Source organism: Diachasmimorpha longicaudata, chromosome 2, assembly GCF_034640455.1.
Source record: "Diachasmimorpha longicaudata isolate KC_UGA_2023 chromosome 2, iyDiaLong2, whole genome shotgun sequence".
Taxonomy (NCBI): Eukaryota; Metazoa; Arthropoda; class Insecta; order Hymenoptera; family Braconidae; genus Diachasmimorpha; species Diachasmimorpha longicaudata.
The window spans coordinates 6,535,110-6,553,541 of NC_087226.1; the positions used below are offsets into that span (position 1 = coordinate 6,535,110).

General features: G+C 35.8%; 1 protein-coding gene across 2 annotated transcripts; it reads left to right on the forward strand.

The window, feature by feature from the left end:
• Positions 1 to 371: 371 nt before the first annotated feature.
• Hmgcr (HMG Coenzyme A reductase) lies at positions 372 to 18,057 on the forward strand. Of its 2 annotated transcripts, none has more exons than XM_064139273.1 (9): positions 372 to 566; positions 10,048 to 10,274; positions 11,121 to 11,232; positions 12,120 to 12,207; positions 13,023 to 13,320; positions 13,847 to 13,998; positions 15,486 to 16,041; positions 16,186 to 17,426; positions 17,550 to 18,057. In XM_064139273.1, the coding sequence occupies exons 2-9, from the start codon at positions 10,092 to 10,094 to the stop codon at positions 17,668 to 17,670; spliced, it is 2,751 nt and encodes a 916-aa protein (XP_063995343.1). In that variant the 5' UTR covers positions 372 to 566; positions 10,048 to 10,091; the 3' UTR covers positions 17,671 to 18,057. The 2 variants fall into 2 exon arrangements, with proteins under 2 accessions (XP_063995343.1, XP_063995345.1); XM_064139275.1 differs by lacking the exon at positions 372 to 566 and adding an exon at positions 7,109 to 7,510.
• The last annotated feature ends 375 nt before the right edge of the window (positions 18,058 to 18,432 follow it).

Here is an 18,432-nt window from a genome sequence, read left to right on the forward strand (position 1 = left end):
CAATAGTGGCATTCATTTGTATGCAGAGAGCCCACAGGGGATTCCCCTGGGCGAAATGAACAAATTCTGTTGTTGGTAGTAGGTTTGTGCTCGTTTGCAGTGAGCTTGAAATGTTTTATTAGTTGCAAATTTATTTTTAAATAAATAACGTGAGTAATGTCCTCTGTGTGCTATAGGCAGAACCCGCGTATCGACGGGGTTTTTGTGAGTAGCGACATCTGTGTGACACCTATGAAGCACACTTATTGCACAGCGACAGATACGTTCACCATTGTAGTTCATGCGCCATCGCTACGAAATTTTGCGGTTGAAGCTTTTCCATAAGCGTCAACAGTCTACCCTATAATCTCTGCCGTCAATTATCTGCACACCAATGAGGTAGTCCAATACACTTTTATCAGGGGAAGGGGGGGGTTACAGAACTTTATATCCGAATTAGTGAGTGACTGATATGTGAAAATTACTCACTCAATAATGAGATACATGATAAATTCAATCAAATCAAAGGGCCAATGGATTGTAACTCTGTTCTGTGATGATGAACATCGACGTAGACAATCGTTCTGGTGAGTTTGACCTGTTTGAATGTCATTTCTAGGTTATGTTCTCCTTATTATCGAGCATGAATGTTATAATATGATGGGTGTATGAAAACCTTTCAAACTTTGATAAGGATTTCGTAAAAATAATTTCGAGTTTCTTAGAATTTCTTGGGGAAATTAAAAAAATTTGGGGCACATTAGCGGCTATTTTTGTTGGAGCAAAATTCTAGGAAATGTACTACTTGTGTCTGACGTAATTAAGACACAAATTAGACTTAACAACCAAAAATTAGGCGAGAATCTACAGAGGGATAGAAAGAAAAAGTGGATCATTTACGTCTTTTCAATACGCACTAATGAGTCGATTTTATAAATGAATTGTTAATGAGTATAGGGAAATTCAAAACCCAATTTGCTAGAATTTTTACAGCAAATATGGTACCCAAAACATTTCTATGTGAGAAGTTTTCGAAATTGTTGAAAAATTGAAACAATTCTTTAAGACAAATTCAGTAAAAATCAATCAAGTCAATTGTCTTGACGAAAGCACTAAGTGTGTTCCACCTGGAACGGAGTCCTTTCAATCATTTCAACACAAGTTTGAAGCATTGAAAGTGTTTCAAGGTCGAGTTCATCAGGTTACAAGAATAATAAGTTATTCAAATATCCTAATAACGTTTGCCCTTGACAGTAGTCAAAGATAATAACTCATGATTTTGATCATTTTCTTTTTTGACATAAAGGGGTCAAGGGCCACTGTTGTCACTCGAGGGTGCTAATAATCTGCAAACGGACGTGAGGAATTGGCCAATCCCTCATTATTCCCTCATTGCTACACATGTGTTCTTTTAACTCTTGAAGAAACATCTGGAATAGAGATGTGAAAAGGACCGCCAATCTTTTGCAATGTGAAAAATTTATGATTGTCATGTGACGTTATTTTTTTGGCTATTTGACAGTCACGCAAGTGGACAATTACTTTTGTTGTGCATATAGTATCGTTATTTTTGTTAATCAATTAATAATCTAATTTCGAATGGGGTTGTTTGTCACACGATCCAGCCAATTTTTTCCTTTACTTTTTTTACGATTTGTGGGTAAACAAATTGAGCAGGAATTTGCGAGCCCATAAAATTAGCAAAGGTCGCTTGATGAATCGATCTGAACTTTTTCCTTTCACAAGTATTTGCAGAATAATGGGGTCCTGTCCGTATTATTAACCACTTATGAATGAAAACATTTACCTATGCAATTTCTTGCGCCATTGGTTTGCAACAATATTGAAAATTCTCCACGTGAACTAATCATTTAGAATTCCACGTCATTGGTCAGCGCATATCGGAATAGCAGGAGAATATCTTTTTTAACAAAGGATTGACCGTCGAGTTTGGGATGGAAAAATTACAAAAAGGAGTAATCTTTATTTATATTATCAATCATACTCATCGATATTAACTAAATTAAAAGAATAAATAAAAAAGGAATGATCAACCTGACCATAACTTTCTTCAGTTGGGTTGTATATGGAAAAAGTAAAAGATTAAATTTGTTCCAATCCTTTATCAACTCGTTTACTACGTAAATTACAATTAAATGAGTTCAATGAGCTTTTAACGGAGCACCGATATATTTTTTGTTGACGATTCAAATATCACGTAGGCACTTCAAATAATTTACAACTAATTTATTTCTACCTGATGCAATGTACGTCTATGAGCATATGCCCAATTAAATAAATGAATTCTAATTTACTTTGGTTGATAATATAGGTGATTAGTTGACTGTCACCGTGATAATGAATTTTTATTGTTCTTCACAATTGCGCAAACATTATTGAATTTTTTAGGTATTTATTTTTATGACTCATTATATATTGTTCAGTTCGCTTTGTCAACAGGGGAAACCAGAAAAGCTCATGACTATATCCTATCACGTTCCAGGTGTTTTAATTTAAATTCTACTCGCGGAGATTTTTCCATTGTGTTTCTGTTCATTTTACAATGATGAGAAGTTCCTAGTTCAAACGATGAAACAAATGTGTTGGAACTTTTCCCAAAATTAATGAACGAAATGTCGATATCTCTCGCAGTCGTTTTTCGCAGCAGAAAGAAAAATTTGACATTTCAATTTGTTGGAAGTACTCAAAAATCCAGTTACTCTGGAAATTAATGGATGGAATGGAAATTAAAAAATATTTTAATAATAATCGTGTTAACATGATTGCTTTTTAACTACCTGATTCATCGGGAAATTATTTAAATGCTCACGAATGAGCAAGCATCGGTTGTTTGACATATCTGCACATTTGAAGATTATCATACGTGGTTTTCAAACATCTAACTTTGCACAGTCTTGTCACGCACATACATGAATAAGATTAATTTATACACAATGTTCGTTGGAATGTTGAACTACACGTGAAATGCTAAAAAATTTTATCATCTTTTCTCAGTGCAGGCTCATGATCATGTACTTCAAATCATGAAATCGAAAAGTCACATTACAATGACGTCAAGTTAGTAATTATTGTGGCACAATTCCATCGCATCACACACGTGTCGTCCTCATCTAATTAGGTAAAAATTCTTTGAAATAATTAATACCTTGGTTCGTAAAGATTCTATGAACATCTGACCTGTGAATCATCCAACGTTACAACAATATCTGCCAATAGTTTATATTCAAATGGAACTGTAATTATTCAAAAATGCGTCGTAAAAAAATTAATGTGTACGATACATGATGATGAATAACACTTCGTCAAGCACACTTTCACTTCATAATAACTTTTGCATAGTAAAACTAGGACATCATACGCGCAAAACGCGCGACCTTCTAAGGGCACTGTAGCGTCCATTAATCATTCTGTCAAAGAGTTAGATTTTACGTATTTGCAATATTATAAATTGGGGGACAAAATTGTATATGGCAGAATCATTTATTAATTTAATAAACCGCATAGTTCATCAACTTCCCCTGACAGAATCAAATCAAGCATTGAATTAATGAGTAAAATAATCACTTCTTAACTCTCTGCAGCTCCCAAATGATTGCAATCCTGAATTCGCTGGAAAATTATTTAAATTTTCTCAAAGATTTTTCCACGAGAGAAGATGGGATTAAAAAAAATAACTTGTTCGTATTAAATATTTGCGGATTAAAAAAAAAAGAAAACAGTTTTGATAGAGGTGAGCCGCGAAAATTGAGATCAATTTTTAAGAGGGTGAGGGTCAACCGTTTAACCATTTAACATAGAATACCTTATATAAATTTTTGTTATTCCTTCTAAGCTATTGTCTCAACAAAACATAGTCGACTTCGTAATCGGGCTTTTTAGAAATACGCTTTCCTCGTTCCTTCATCATTTTTTGATAAATCACGTTCGATACGGCATTCCAAGGAGACTGGCCAATCATTACCTCACATGATGAATAAAGTTACGATAGTTATTATTTTTTAAACGATATCTGACTGGTTATGAATTTTGGGTGGATTGCTACATTGGTGGAGAATTGACCGAAAATAAGGTGAATTCGCAGAAAAAAAAATTGTGCAACTTTCTCAATCATGAAATTATGATTCTTCGCGAAGTAGTAGCCGTGAGGCTCTTATATAATTGAGAAAAAGGGAATTAATGGAGCTGTTCTTGAGAGGGGCCTACAGATTGACGAAACATTTTGATAGCTATCAAATTATCAGCGTAATATGTCATATCAGGGCTGATCACAGGAGGGTAATTTAATTGAGAGATTTTATCGGATCAGAAAGAAGCTTTCTGACGTTGTTTAATGAAAATTGAAAAATTGAACATGAAAGATACAGTATTGTAGTAGTAGTACAGAGATGGTACGTTCCATAAAATGTTGCGTAAATCTATCCAGGAATATAGGTCCGTAGCGACAAACAAAATCCTAAATCAATAGACGGCTATTTCAAACGCAAGATTGTGATTCGTGGTATTGCGAAAAATAAATTCTTTACTCATTATCACGTTTGGCCAGTTCGAAAATATATTCCTTGTAAAGAAAAAATTATTTTTTCGTAACCAAGATAGTCCATTTCGAAATTGATGTATCCAACAATTTTATTACTTAATCTTGGGATATATGAAAAACAGTGTGGTCCAGCTAAAAATACCAGAAATAAGGTGAATACTGGAATGAGTACGTGCAAACGTTCAGGACACAGATGATTTTTGATGGTGTCTAGACCTTGAGCAATGGAAGTTTCACTTCGCCATCATCTGGTCTTTCACAAGAAGAATTTATTGAATTATTATTTGGAGATTTGATTCTCCTCGAGGATCTCCGAAGTTACGGAGACAGAACGATTCGCTTTGGATTTATTTGACAAAAGAAATGTGAGAGATACTTAGAAAGAAGATCAAGGAAAAAGTAAAAAAAATGGAGTTTATTTTTGTGAAGAACAGACGAAAAACAGTCTAGCCTTTTTCGTGAAGATTTATGGGAGGAGAGAAATGTAAGAGTAAAGGTATTGCCGAGAGAAAAAAAAAGGTGGACAAAAATTTCTCTCGTGTTGACTTATTGCCGAAAAAATAGGTCTATACCAGGAACAGACGTTTGGCCCTCTTTCGACATTCTCAAGAGCTCAAGCATTTGTTATTCTCCGAAAAGTAGGCGTGGAAATGTTTATTTTTCATAGCTACCAAAATCATTCGTACTAACTATAATTTAACAACTAAAGGCTTGAATGAAGGAATTATTGCTAAAATAATGGCCATTTTATGTTGCAATTTTCACATTTTTTTAGTGTCTCCGGGCTACTTTGAGATTCTTGAATGGCTGACCGCACTGTTCGAAAGTTTCGGTGTCGAGTGGCTCTTTCGACATCTATATAACTGTTGTCTGAGACATTTTAACCGTCTACCGTTTGGCATCTGTGGAAAATGAAAAGAAAAGTGTTCCTGTTAAAAAAAAAAAAATTTGTTGTCTTCTATATTACGGTTTTATTCGATGAATGAAACTTTGAACTGAATTTCCAAGTGGGAGGTAGTAGGCCAGTGCATCGAGGGATATTATCTAGTGATTCAATTAAATCCAGTGAATTTATGGGTAAAATATTAATTAGGAATTCATAAACTTTGAAAATAATCGAAATCAACTTTCCAATATTTCCGCACATGGACATGAAAATCCCAGGTCTTCGGCAGCTATTTTGCAATCAAGCTGTTGTTTTTCAACCAGCTATCAGAGAAAAAACATTTTAGTCGAATTTTGTTTGTCGGAAGTAATTGGATTTAATGCGGACGACCTCAAACGGATGAAGTTGATGTATCTCCTCTCGTTAATTAGATAATTATTTCAGTTCCTGATTTTTTGGGTGGCAGAAGAAATCGGAAATGAGGAAATTGTTTCTCTCGCGAATAGAGGAACTAGGGATAACACTCGTTCTACTTTACTCAAAAAACGTACGTCTAGAATTTCTTACCATTTAGAAAAACTATCTTTAAATATATATAATATATTTTCTAGTGTTAACTAAAATATATTGGACTTTATTTAGATATTTTGTTAGATTCAGGGTTAATAGAGGTCCCACAGGGCAGTATAATCCCCTCTCCCTGAATCAATGCTCGGGTCATCTTTTTCACTCCATCTGGTCACTAAATGGGCCTGTGGGGAAATCTCCCATTTGGGGAAAACTCTAAGCTCAACATAAAAGTGCTTAGAAGAGTGTATTTTGTACTCGTGAAAAAATAGAAAATTATTTAAATAAAACTCGCTCTTGGTGGGTAACCATTGAGATCATTGGCTGTTCCTTGATTTTGTTTGGTTAAGCTTTTTCATTGGCTCCCCCGAAAGACCTCATTAGCTGCCCCTAAAGCATAATTAGAAAACCATTTGGTAGATTCCACATCTACGTTGCAATTGGGAACACGATTGCGTGAGAAAAAGCTACAAGAAATTGAACGCATCAATCCCCTTTCTTTGAAAATTGCGAAATGTTGGGAAACTTTATTTTTGTAGTCATCAAATCAGTTCCTGAAGAAATTCTACTTTGAATGCAAATTCAAATAAATGATTTTTACTACAAATTTTAGTTATTTATACATTATTCTCAGAGAATGCCCGTCATTTGCAAAAATTGCTTTTTTCAAATTATTTAATCAATGTTTATTTTTTCTTTGTTTGGGGTAAAGTCGGTAAAATACTTGGGGAGGCTCAAGGGTTTAAGAGAAGGGAGAAAAAACCGAAAAAGTTCAGGAGGACATACGATAGAAAAATTTTGAATAGACTAGTTCCAATAGTACTAAAAATCGAAAATGCATCATAGTTCTGCGTAGGTCTGAATGTCTAAAATTAGCATTGGAAACGCATTAATTTCCACGAAAGAATAAACAAAAATTGTTGGCAAAACGATGTCACATTATCAGTAGAATTGCTAAAATAGCTGAAACGAGGAGAATTGGTCGATCAACGTAAACCGGCCGGCGTTTTAATATTTCAGAATGAAATTCCCAAAAAACTTGACCCCAGCAGCAGTGACCAGTAGTAGCTGGCCTGGGGGAAAGACACGTATCCGCCAGTCGGTTAGTGAATGGGTAGGTGGGTAGTCTCGATTTTCTCATTCTGTTCTTCAGTAGCATACGTATTCGCGCGTTGTTCAGTGAAGCCGGTGTTGTGCCTCTCCGACAATCACATCAAACGCGTCTTTCGCTGTGGGCCACGTCGTTAGCGCCAAGCGCGCCTCTTTCGACTTGCCGCGTTTAAATAAATAAACAATTTTCCTTGAATATATACAACAATTAATTTCATCATCAATGACGAATTTCCCAGTTCATCCAAAAGTCATTTGAACGGACGTAACAAAATTGAAAGTGTCATTATTATTTCATCATTGCAAACAAGTTGTGCGTATAGTTGATTGATTGACTGTGGATCTTCGTACGGGTGTTAGAGTAAACCATTTGCGAATGGGATATTTTTGGGCAGTGATTTACGTAAGAGGTATGTAAAATGCATCAAATGCGCTTTAGTGCCATGTGTCTTATCACGAGACAAAGCACATTTATTTGGGGCTGAAAAATATCAAAATTCTTGTTAGAGAAATTATAATTTATGCGAGAGAAGCTGATAAATAGGAATATCTGTCGGAATGAATAAATCCATCTTCCAAATGTCTAGAAATTTTGATCGGTCAATTTAATGAATAAATTCACTGAAAAGGAATGAGAAATGACAGAAGAGTGCTGCATACATTGAAAACGGAAAGAGGAACTGAGCTTTCACATGCACCTTTCTTGGCTTTCGCAACAGCTCCACTATTCATTTCCGGGTGGATCGGTTATAAATTAAAACTTATTGGCTTCTTTTTTTATTTCTCCACGGGATGGGTGACATCGTCACGTATTCGTAACCAATATGCATAAACCTGTATATGCGTGTAGCACCTGATGGTCAAGTATGTAAGGTGATGAAAGTAAATTATACAACTCTCTAGTCGATCTCGAAAGAGAAAGGTGGAATATAATGGTCAAGATTTAATGTGGAAATCTCTCGGTTAAGGTTGATCATTTCAACACTGACACGTGCCCTCTTTATTTGCTATGATTTCCGCAGTTTTTGAATTTTTTAAGAGCATTTGTAAACAAACTGCCGAGTCATTAGTAAAAATGAGTCGATGTATAGAACAATTTCCTACTTCCTTTCTTAACAAAAATTAACTATTGAGGAAAGCTAGTGGGTAATAAATCTCATGTGTCCTAAGGATACGTATGAATTCCAGATTTTTCTGATTTCATTAGAAAGTTTTTGGAATGAATGATTCGGGAAACTGTGAGTTTCGGGAAAATTATGCCGTTACGTGTAGGCGCGTAGTTTGAATGACCACGAGCGACGTAGAAAAGAAATATTTTCAAAATTCCAACTGTGCAGTACATTTTTTTTAATCTCCATATGATTGTGGCGAAAGTAGTTTAATAAGCATTCGACAATTAGTTATCTCTCAGTATGAACGAAAACAAATCATTTAATTCGCATCGTCTGTTTCTCGTATACTGAAGACATAAAAAAACACCATTTCGCCCCAGCCCACTACATACTCATCCATCCGTTAATTTCTTAAGGTCTTTGTTTTGCATTCTGAAGAGTCTTATATTTACGACATGTCTGACAGGGACTCATATCTCGCATTCGTGAATGGAATAAAATTATATATCAAGAACAGTATGTAGTGAGGAGTATTTAATAAAGCTTTCAGAATGATTATAAGATCATTCAGATGGGTTTTTGACGGATAATTTCACTTGAATATGCAACGAGAATGATCGTTAAATCTCAGAGGTCATTGGTAGAGTCGGACAACATGGGATAAATGATAGAGAATCGCGTTTCATACTGGTGGAAAGTCGACGACCTTGACAGACATTGGTTACTTGGCGCTTAACCTGATGCATCAATGCATTCATCCAAGTACCATCTGACTATTGAAGAACAAAAATAATGAAGAATAATCATTTCAACATCTTCCTTCAATGACCCAAATGCTGGGTAAATTGGCGATTATCATTCGTCTATCGTTTGTATTTCAAGGGGAATAAATTATGCGGTTGTTATCTACTTAATTTTAATGGAATGTTCATATGAACTTCAAAATACTGTACGTTCGATAAGAAAGTGTCCCATAAAGTTCTCCTTTAATTTTTCGCTAATGGAATCAGGGTGTCTGATAAAAGACTTCGGGTGATGGTTGTTTATTGGTGTATGGAAACGGTAAATCGTAAACGCCTCTCTGTTATTAAGGGGCCAATCTATAATTGAGAAGGTCAAATATGTCTAATAAATTTCCCAATGTGCATTTTTTGGAAATATCCTTGGATGTGACATAGATCATGAAATCCACTAAAACAGTTATTCTCGAAGAACACAGTCGATTCCACCTGCTGTACAAAAATTCCTAATATTTCGGATTTAAAGTGCAGTTGTGAAATTTGTTAATTTCAAGGGAAATTTACACAAACTTGTAACGAACGTAGGAGATTGGCTCCATAAAATAAACAAGTTGATGTTTATTTCAACTAATCTACTATTTCAACGCTTGACTAGACGATTGCATTAGTTCAAGGTAAAGTAACATACGGAAAAAATCGAGTTAATGATCCCTGTCATTCGGACAGAAGTTCTCGGGACCAATCTGTCTATATGACGAGACCAATAAATCAGTTTTAATAGATCACTAATTATATTTAACCTGCATAAAAAGAAAATACATGGATGTGCAGATAATTATATTTCAAGTCCAGGAACACCATCAATCTTCATATGTAATAAAATATTCTAATTGTTGGATAATCATCATTATCGTATTACTAGTATATGGAGCGGTGCTGTATGTGGTTGAGCAATTTGTGCGCAATATTAAAAAAAAATCGTGTAACTCGTCTAGCTAGTCACATTGAACTTCAAATCCATGACTTTCACTTTCATTCACGAAAGACAATACTGGCGGAGGAAATAATTTTATTTCGTAAATATTTTGTTCTCAGATTTGTGACATTCAACCAAAGTACCAAAAGTTAGAATAAAAAACATGCTGGCGAAATTGTTTGAGATACATGGCAGCTTCTGCGCTGGTCATCCCCTCGAAGTAATTGTCACGACATTTACACTGACAGCGTGTATGGTGAATTTCGAAACGGGGACTAATGCAGCCAGGGAGGGAAGATTGTCTGGAGCCTCTTCGCATTGTTGGAATGGCAGATGTAGCAGTGATGTAAGTGCCATTTTTCTATTTGAGGTGCGAAATAAAAGAAGAGATAATGGAGGACTACTGTAAGGCGGATCGTAGATTAATTTACAACCCTAAGTACAAGAGCTATGAGCTTGAGCTCTTGCCTAGTTGCCCCCTAATGACATAAACTTCCACTAAGGGAGGGAAGATATTTTTGGAGATTTATCTCTTCACGGAGGGAAAAAGAGGACAAACTACTCGAGTTAGAGAGTAACTGCGTGTGTAGATTAGCCATTCAATTTGATTATCGATAGATCAACACTGTAGAGATGTACATGTCTGTTTGCAATTTGTTGAACAAAATTCCGAACTTTAGACTTTCTCATGATAAAAATGGCATCTATTTTATTACCCCCGTAGAATAAACATTATGATAAAATTGACTACTCACGTCTTTTAAATGCCTATGAAGATACCTCTCCATTCACATAGTGGAGGGGACTTTCATGAATTTCACGAATTCTTTCGAAATATGTCAACTATTTAGTACACAAGTATGACATCAAACGTTTCGACTATGTCGTTAATTTATGAATACTTCTTCTTGTCTGGATTCCGGATTTTATTTTCGTTTATCGCTAAAATAAATTTTTTACAAAAAAAAAAAATCGAACGGTATTTCCATTATCAGATTGTCCCAGACATTCCAGATTGAGGAATCAATGGCACATTTCACTAATGGTAATTGCTTGCGTTTGCAAAGTATTTAATTGAGTTTTTCAAAATCGAACTGATATTTCAATAACTAAAGGCATTAAAAGCGCGCGAATAAGCAATTTAAATTTCCAGAATAATTTGTTAACAGTGTGCAATTTGTTTTTTCCGCAGGATCAAAATGCTGTTGATGTTATTGTCATGACTATCATAAGATGTCTAGCAGTTCTCTTCAGTTATCATCAGTTCCGAAATCTACAAAAACTCGGTTCTAAATATATTTTAGGTGAGTGATTTTTAATGTAAATAGCTTTCAATCTTGAAACTCTCAGTTTACTCATGGGAACTAGGAAATTGTGCGCTTCCTACGGAATTGACTTGCTATATGTTAAGATCTTACACATTTTTTATTCCTCGAAAAATAATCGTGTGAGAAAAAACTACCATTGATAAAAACCGGATCTTGTACGAAGTCATGGTGGCATCGTGTGAAAGCTTACCGTATGCCCAGTGAAAGTTACGATGGAAAGCAATAACTCGTGTGTACAAACCGAAGCATGCTCAGTAATTTTCGCCATGCGCCATACATGCACCGATTACCGAATTACCAAGACATTTCTGGTAAATGAGTGCTAAGCATAGCAACAAAGTACGGATTTTCATCTTCTAATTGAAGCTTGGAATGAGTCTGTTAGTGTTCACGAAGTGTAGACCAAAATGTAGACATTAATTCCGCTATTCGTAATTCGCCATTTGACGGACAAGTACCGAAAATTTGGCTTCGTTACGCGGCCGAAAATATCTTTTACACGCCGCGAGGCCGAATCAAAGGTGAACCGACTAAATGACACGAGGTAATAAGCGGTTTTTGCGGCTAAAAGTATTGTATGATTAATGTGACATTATAATACTACGTGAAGGCGAGACAATCAATTGAAATTCAATTCACACTATATTAGTAGAGCTTACACTCTATCATTTTATTTAGCGATTACAGTAATTACCCACTTATTTTATGAAATTACTTTGAACTACTAGCCACTTTACCTCGAGAATGCGTATAAGAAGTTTATAATCATTAAATTTGTCCCAAAACTCCGTTTAATCGCTGCTTGGAGTGTACAGTTAAATAAATGGTGATGAATAATTGAAGGTATTATCTGTAATTACCAGGTATCGCTGGACTGTTTACGGTTTTCTCCAGCATTGTGTTCACGACGAGTGTCGTTAACTTTGGTCGCAGTGACATGGCAGATCTCAAGTAAGTTGAAGTTTGAAATTACGGAAGTTTCTTCGGAAGCGGATATAAAAGTTGTTCTCACATTTAATGTATAACACTCCTTGGGTCGCACAAAAGTTACGACCGTCGTTGGTTGTACGTAAGTGCCCTGCCGAATCAGCATAAATCAGCGTAATGATCAGTTGGAATTATCTCCAAAAAATCTGAACCAAAAAAAAACAAAAATTATAGAATCTAGAGCATGTACTTGAAGAATTACGATTTTTTATATTCAGTATTTCTTTTAATTATTCATTCAAGCTCAATCTAAGATTTATCATGCATAGACAGTACAGTCCGGAGTAATAAATTGAAAATTCAATTAATTGTGGTTTTTAATAGATATTTCCATGGATAGGACTCCAAGATATTTATGATGGGAAATTAAATTATGACAAAATCCTGAGACTTTGTCGTAGTGCAATGTAGGGATAGATAAATAATGGGAAAAGCCTTTTGAGTAGCAAATCTTGGCATCGATTATGTCTCAATATTTTTTCTTAGAGCTGCTACAGTGTAGATGAATAATTTATTAGAGCACTGATAAATGAATTGGATTCAATTTGACTCTTTCGAGTGCTAGAATATTTCAGTAATGAGTGATGATGTGAGGACCAGTCGCTAGCGATGTTTTGGAAAATGAATGAGTACTTCAGATACTTTGCCCCTATTTCTCTCGAGAATTTGCCCCTATTTCGCAAGCCTTCCACTTCAACGAGGAAAAGATCGACATAGCTATAGATTGAATTTGAAATTATCAGTTTTCCTCAAATGCTAATATGGATTAAATTTTCCAGGAACGCCCTCTTTTTTTTCCTGCTCTTGATTGATCTCAATAAAGCTGGGGTTTTAGCACAGTTAGCACTGAGTTCAAGAAGCCAAGAGGAAGTACGGGCAAATATTGCGCGTGGTATGTCTCTTCTTGGACCATCAATCACTCTTGATACTTTGGTAGAAATTTTGCTGATAGGCATCGGATCATTATCTGGTGTTAAACGCTTAGAGGTTCTCTGCAGTTTTGCCTGTCTTGGAGTCGTTGTTAATTACATCGTATTCATGACATTCTACCCCGCTTGTCTAGCATTGATTCTCGACGTAAGTACCACACATTTATACGTTAAATAAAATTATTGAAAACTGCCCTGGAACTAATGCATGACACGAGCGATTTCGAGAGTAACAGTTGTGATTATAAAAACCAAGATATTGACCACATTCTGCGACACTACTTTATCGTGAACAATACAAGGACAACACTCATTAGAGAATTGAGGCGATCCAAAATGGTTTCGTGTTTTTATTTTCTTCTTTACTCATCACCAACAGACTGAAAGAAAAAAAAACGTAAGAAATTCAGGACAAGCTCTCCATAGAATTGAAAAAAGTTGCATAGAAAAATTGAAGTCGAGTTTTTCAGCAGAATGTTTTGACTTAAAAAATTAATTGAAATTCAATGAAATAGTCCCGTGGCTTTGATTGGTTTTTCACCTAAATTTTTTCATATGTATAAGTCACACATCAAGTGCATTTACTGATAATGAAAATAAATCCTGTGTATCTTCACACTTCAATGAATAAAAAAAACACTTGGTTGTCCTTAATTGCTACTCTTTTTCTAAAGCTATCTCGAGGCAACCATGGAATGGGAACACTCAATGCTGACAAGTTATTGATGCTTCATTCACTGAATGAAGAAGACCAGAAACCAAATCCCGTAGTTGAGCGTGTAAAGTTAATCATGATTGCCGGGCTCTTCGTCGTCCATGCACACAGGTATGAATTATACATAGACAGATCACACTCTCTAATTTCGCAACATCCGTTCCATATATAAAAATGATTTTCTTTTTTCATCTTTTTCATTCTTGTGCTTCATTGCATCAACTGGTGATCGCGATTATTCCATCAATTACTGAATAATGCGAACACGTTGAGATTGAGATTAAGTACAGGGGAATGACCTTGTCTCTTCAAGGGTAGAGAAACTGGATTAAATGATGCATATGTGTTAGTAGGTACTTTTACTTTTGAATAAACTGCTCTGCTCTGGGATTTAATGAGGATTGTTGAAATTAGATTTGAAGAGAGTCCATAAATATTTCAAGTATGAATTATTTCAAGTTTCACGATTTCTAGCAATTATTTATTTTAAGCAACCCAATGAAAAAAAAATATTCAACATAAAATCGCTATTATAAAATAAAAGTTCTATTATAACGTCACGTCAAGCTCATAGAATTAATCATAGACGAGCTTATCTCATGTTTTTCGTCTTAATGCGGTTATCAAAGAGATAATCGAATTATTAACTCGTGAATTTAATATACTATGCAATACCAATACTATGAAGTATCTAATAAAAACCAAAATGAATTTCCAAGAACAAATGGTAATACGTTCCTGGGAAACCCATACCTTTGTGCGTCAATGAGTTGCTGCTGAGCGTCAGGACGATTATGTTTGAAAATAACTTTCAAATTTTGTGGTTTAGTCAATACGTCACCAATCCATTGAGTCAGTGTTATCGATGATCTGACCTATGGCACTATATTTTTGGTTTTTCTCTTCTGCATTTTTTTCCCTTCCTATTATTCACTGGAAATGCGTGTATTGTATATAGTCATTGTCAATGAATTCAATAGGTCAGGTTCGTCATCTAACCGATGTTTATCATAACAGCGAATTTTATGCTGAAAAAAAAATGATCACATCTGATAACTTTCATTTCCGCAAACGGTGCTAGGATTTTTTTCTACTCACATTATAATGGTAATTCCCGTGGATATGCTTTATTTTTCTAAAAATACAAACACCTGTTTTTTTTGGACATTGAATATTGCATGAGAATAGTAATAATAAACCATTGAACTGATTTGAAATAGATAAGTGGAATGAAGGGAGAGAAACCGGGAATAAATTTTGGCATGGAGTGGGTAGCTTTTTCTCCCAGTCTCTGAAATTTCTTTTCAAAAGTTTGACTGAACATTGGATTCAGTGTTAGAGAGACCACGCGAACAGTCAGATGGTTCCTTTATTGTAAGAAGAGTTGGGAAGATTCATTTCAAGTTTTAGTTTGATTATCTTTCTAGATTGGAATAGAGCTCTTGACTTTGTTATACTTGATTCAGTACTTCAGTTTTTCTAAATTAATTCCTAATACAAATGACAAATTTTCCGTTGAAATTTTCATTTATCATAGAATGGAGATCGTATCGTTCATTGACTGTAAAATTAATTCATTTTAATTTCTATTCGTACAGTCGTTGGCCATTCAAACATGGAGATGGTGATGATACAGTAGAGGGAACGGCCTCACCCATAAACTCCCACATAATAATAAACAATCACAATAAATCGAAAACCCCAGAGGACTTGAAAGAGCACTTGATGAATTGGTTGTCCGTGAGTGCTGATAATATAGTCATTCTCATTCTTCTCCTCGCTCTTGCGTTAAAGTTCATTTTCATCGAGGACAAAGGTGATATTGCTAAACAACTGAGAACCAAGAAGGAGCAGCACGAGGAAAGTCCTCCACAGGAAGACACGTCGATGGAGATATTGCAGGCACCATCTCTCGATATATCCATTAGGCAAAGATTCGGTCTCAACATGCCTATCATTCCCGGGCCCGTATTTCCCTTATCCGGAATGGGAGATAATTGGATGGCTGTTGGAGATGATGCTCCAGTAGAAGTTGAGGATAAAGAGGTTCAGACTGATGGCAAACTACTGACTAGTGATGAGACTGCCGATGGAAGTAAAGAAGAGAAGGAGCCTAGGAGCATTGAGGAGTGCCGAGAAATCTATCGCTCTGAGGTAAGTAAATAACTATTGGATTTGATGAATATTTTTGAAATGTATGAATCATCATTTCAGAAACTACTCAAAGTATTTGAACGCCACTAATCCCCGAATTTAGGAACTTTCATCGAGTGCTAAAGTTTTACAAATGATTTTTAGTTGGGAGCTGAGGCTCTAACTGACACCGAGGTAATTCAGCTCGTAAAAAGTAAAGATATTCCAGCCTATCAGCTGGAGAAGGCAGTGGGTGACATGGAGCGAGGTGTAGGCATTCGTCGTCTCCTGGTAATTGAATCAGCAAAATTCACCGATGAATTGAATCACCTACCCTACAAGAGCTATGACTACACGAAAGTCTTGGGTTCTTGCTGTGAGAATGTAATCGGCTACGTACCAGTTCCCGTAGGAATAGCTGGACCATTATTAGTAGATGGGGAGCTCATTCAAGTTCCAATGGCAACAACGGAGGGCTGTTTAGTGGCCTCAACAAATCGAGGTAGTAGAGCACTGATCAAGTGTGGTGTAACCAGTCGAGTTGTGGCTGATGGAATGACAAGAGGTCCAGTCGTTAGATTTCCAAATATCGTGCGTGCGAGTGAGGCGATGGTTTGGATGCAAGATACAACAAATTTTGCAGAGATGAAAAGATGTTTCGATGAAACAAGTCGATTTGCACGATTAACGAGGATACACATTAGAATTGCTGGTAGACATTTGTTCATAAGATTTGTCGCTAAAACTGGTGATGCTATGGGAATGAATATGCTGTCAAAAGGAACAGAGAAATCACTGCAGTGTGTCCAGCGATCATTCACTGACATGGAGATACTTTCACTTAGCGGTAATTTTTGCACTGATAAAAAGCCCGCTGCTGTCAACTGGATTGAAGGCAGGGGCAAGAGTGTTGTCTGCGAAGCTATTGTACCCGCCGATGTTGTCACATCTGTTCTGAAGACCTCTGTACATGCTCTTGTTGATGTTAATATTAATAAAAATTTGATTGGTTCAGCTGTTGCCGGTAGTGTTGGTGGGTTCAATGCACATGCTGCCAATATTGTTACTGCTATTTATATAGCGACCGGCCAGGATCCTGCCCAAAATGTCGGAAGCAGCAATTGTATGACGTTGATGGAACCCTGGGGTGAAGACGGCAATGATCTGTATATTTCCTGCACTATGCCTAGCATTGAGATTGGGACTATTGGGGGTGGTACTGGATTACCTGCTCAGAGTGCTTGTTTGTCCATGCTCGGGGTGCTGGGAGCTCACGAGAGTGATCCTGGAGAAAATTCTAGCAAACTTGCGAGAATTGTTTGTGCCACTGTTCTTGCCGGGGAATTGTCACTCATGGCTGCACTCACTGCCGGTCATCTAGTCAAAAGTCATCTCAGACACAATAGGTGAATTTAATGCATTAAAGTACTTAAATACTCTGATGGGATGATGGAGGAAAATTTTTTAATTCTCTGGTTCGCATAACTTTCTCCCTAAAAACTAATTATGCCAATTTGGTTTTGTTTCAGATCGTCAACAACAATGTGCAATTCCGTAAGATTAACGAGAAGTGAACGCCCACGCGTAACTGTGCCAAAAACTCTAACAGAGCTTCAATCAATTCGCACTGATAAAAGCGATCACTTCTAGCATTAATGATCGTACAATGGTGTGCTATACGTTCTTTTCATAAATAGTTTCATTGTTATCTTGTAAGTTGTGAATAATACATGGAAAATGCTAATGAATTATTTTTTAACGAGAATTATGGGACTGTCTTATTTAAAATTCAATCGATGAATTTCAACGTATGTTATTCATTAGTCTATTGCCCATTCTTGTGTTAGACATTTATACTAACAGTACTATTTTTGGTGTCATCATCGAATTTAATTTTTCACAGAAGATGTACATGGGAATTGTAGGAGGGAAGGGAGAAATAGAAAGAAAATTGTTAAATACCAAAAATGCTGTGACGAGAGGAAAGGAAATGGATTAAGAAAACTGAGAATAAAAGAATCAAGAGAGATAGATTAACTTTTTGTGCAATACTAGTTAATTATTTTTTAAATACTTTCATTAGATTAAGAATGAACCTTGAGATGTCGTTTTGAAGGTCGTCTTGCCTAAAATTATCAGTTGATGAGTGATTGTAAACGCCTAATGAATCATCTTGACAGTCTGCATTTATGAGTACCATTAAATATGCATCTTCAATAATTTATTAAAATAGCTGATTAAGTTTCAATAGGATGGATGAATTATTTCTATTTGATGCAGACGCAATCATTTCTCTGTTAATATCTCCTTAGTTCTATTTCCTTTCGTTCAAAAAAAAACTCAGGCTACAAACCTAGTTAAAAATGTAATGATGCAGAACAAGTTTATCTGATTTTTCATTAAATTTGAATA

Bases quoted from the DNA above. Each gene is read 5' to 3' on its own strand.
- Hmgcr (XM_064139273.1), top strand. From the start codon at position 10,092: ATGCTGGCGAAATTGTTTGAGATACATGGCAGCTTCTGCGCTGGTCAT. The intron at 12,208-13,022 runs GTAAGTTGAAGT...TAAATTTTCCAG, and splicing joins AGTGACATGGCAGATCTCAA to GAACGCCCTCTTTTTTTTCC. The intron at 16,042-16,185 runs GTAAGTAAATAA...AATGATTTTTAG, and splicing joins GAGAAATCTATCGCTCTGAG to TTGGGAGCTGAGGCTCTAAC.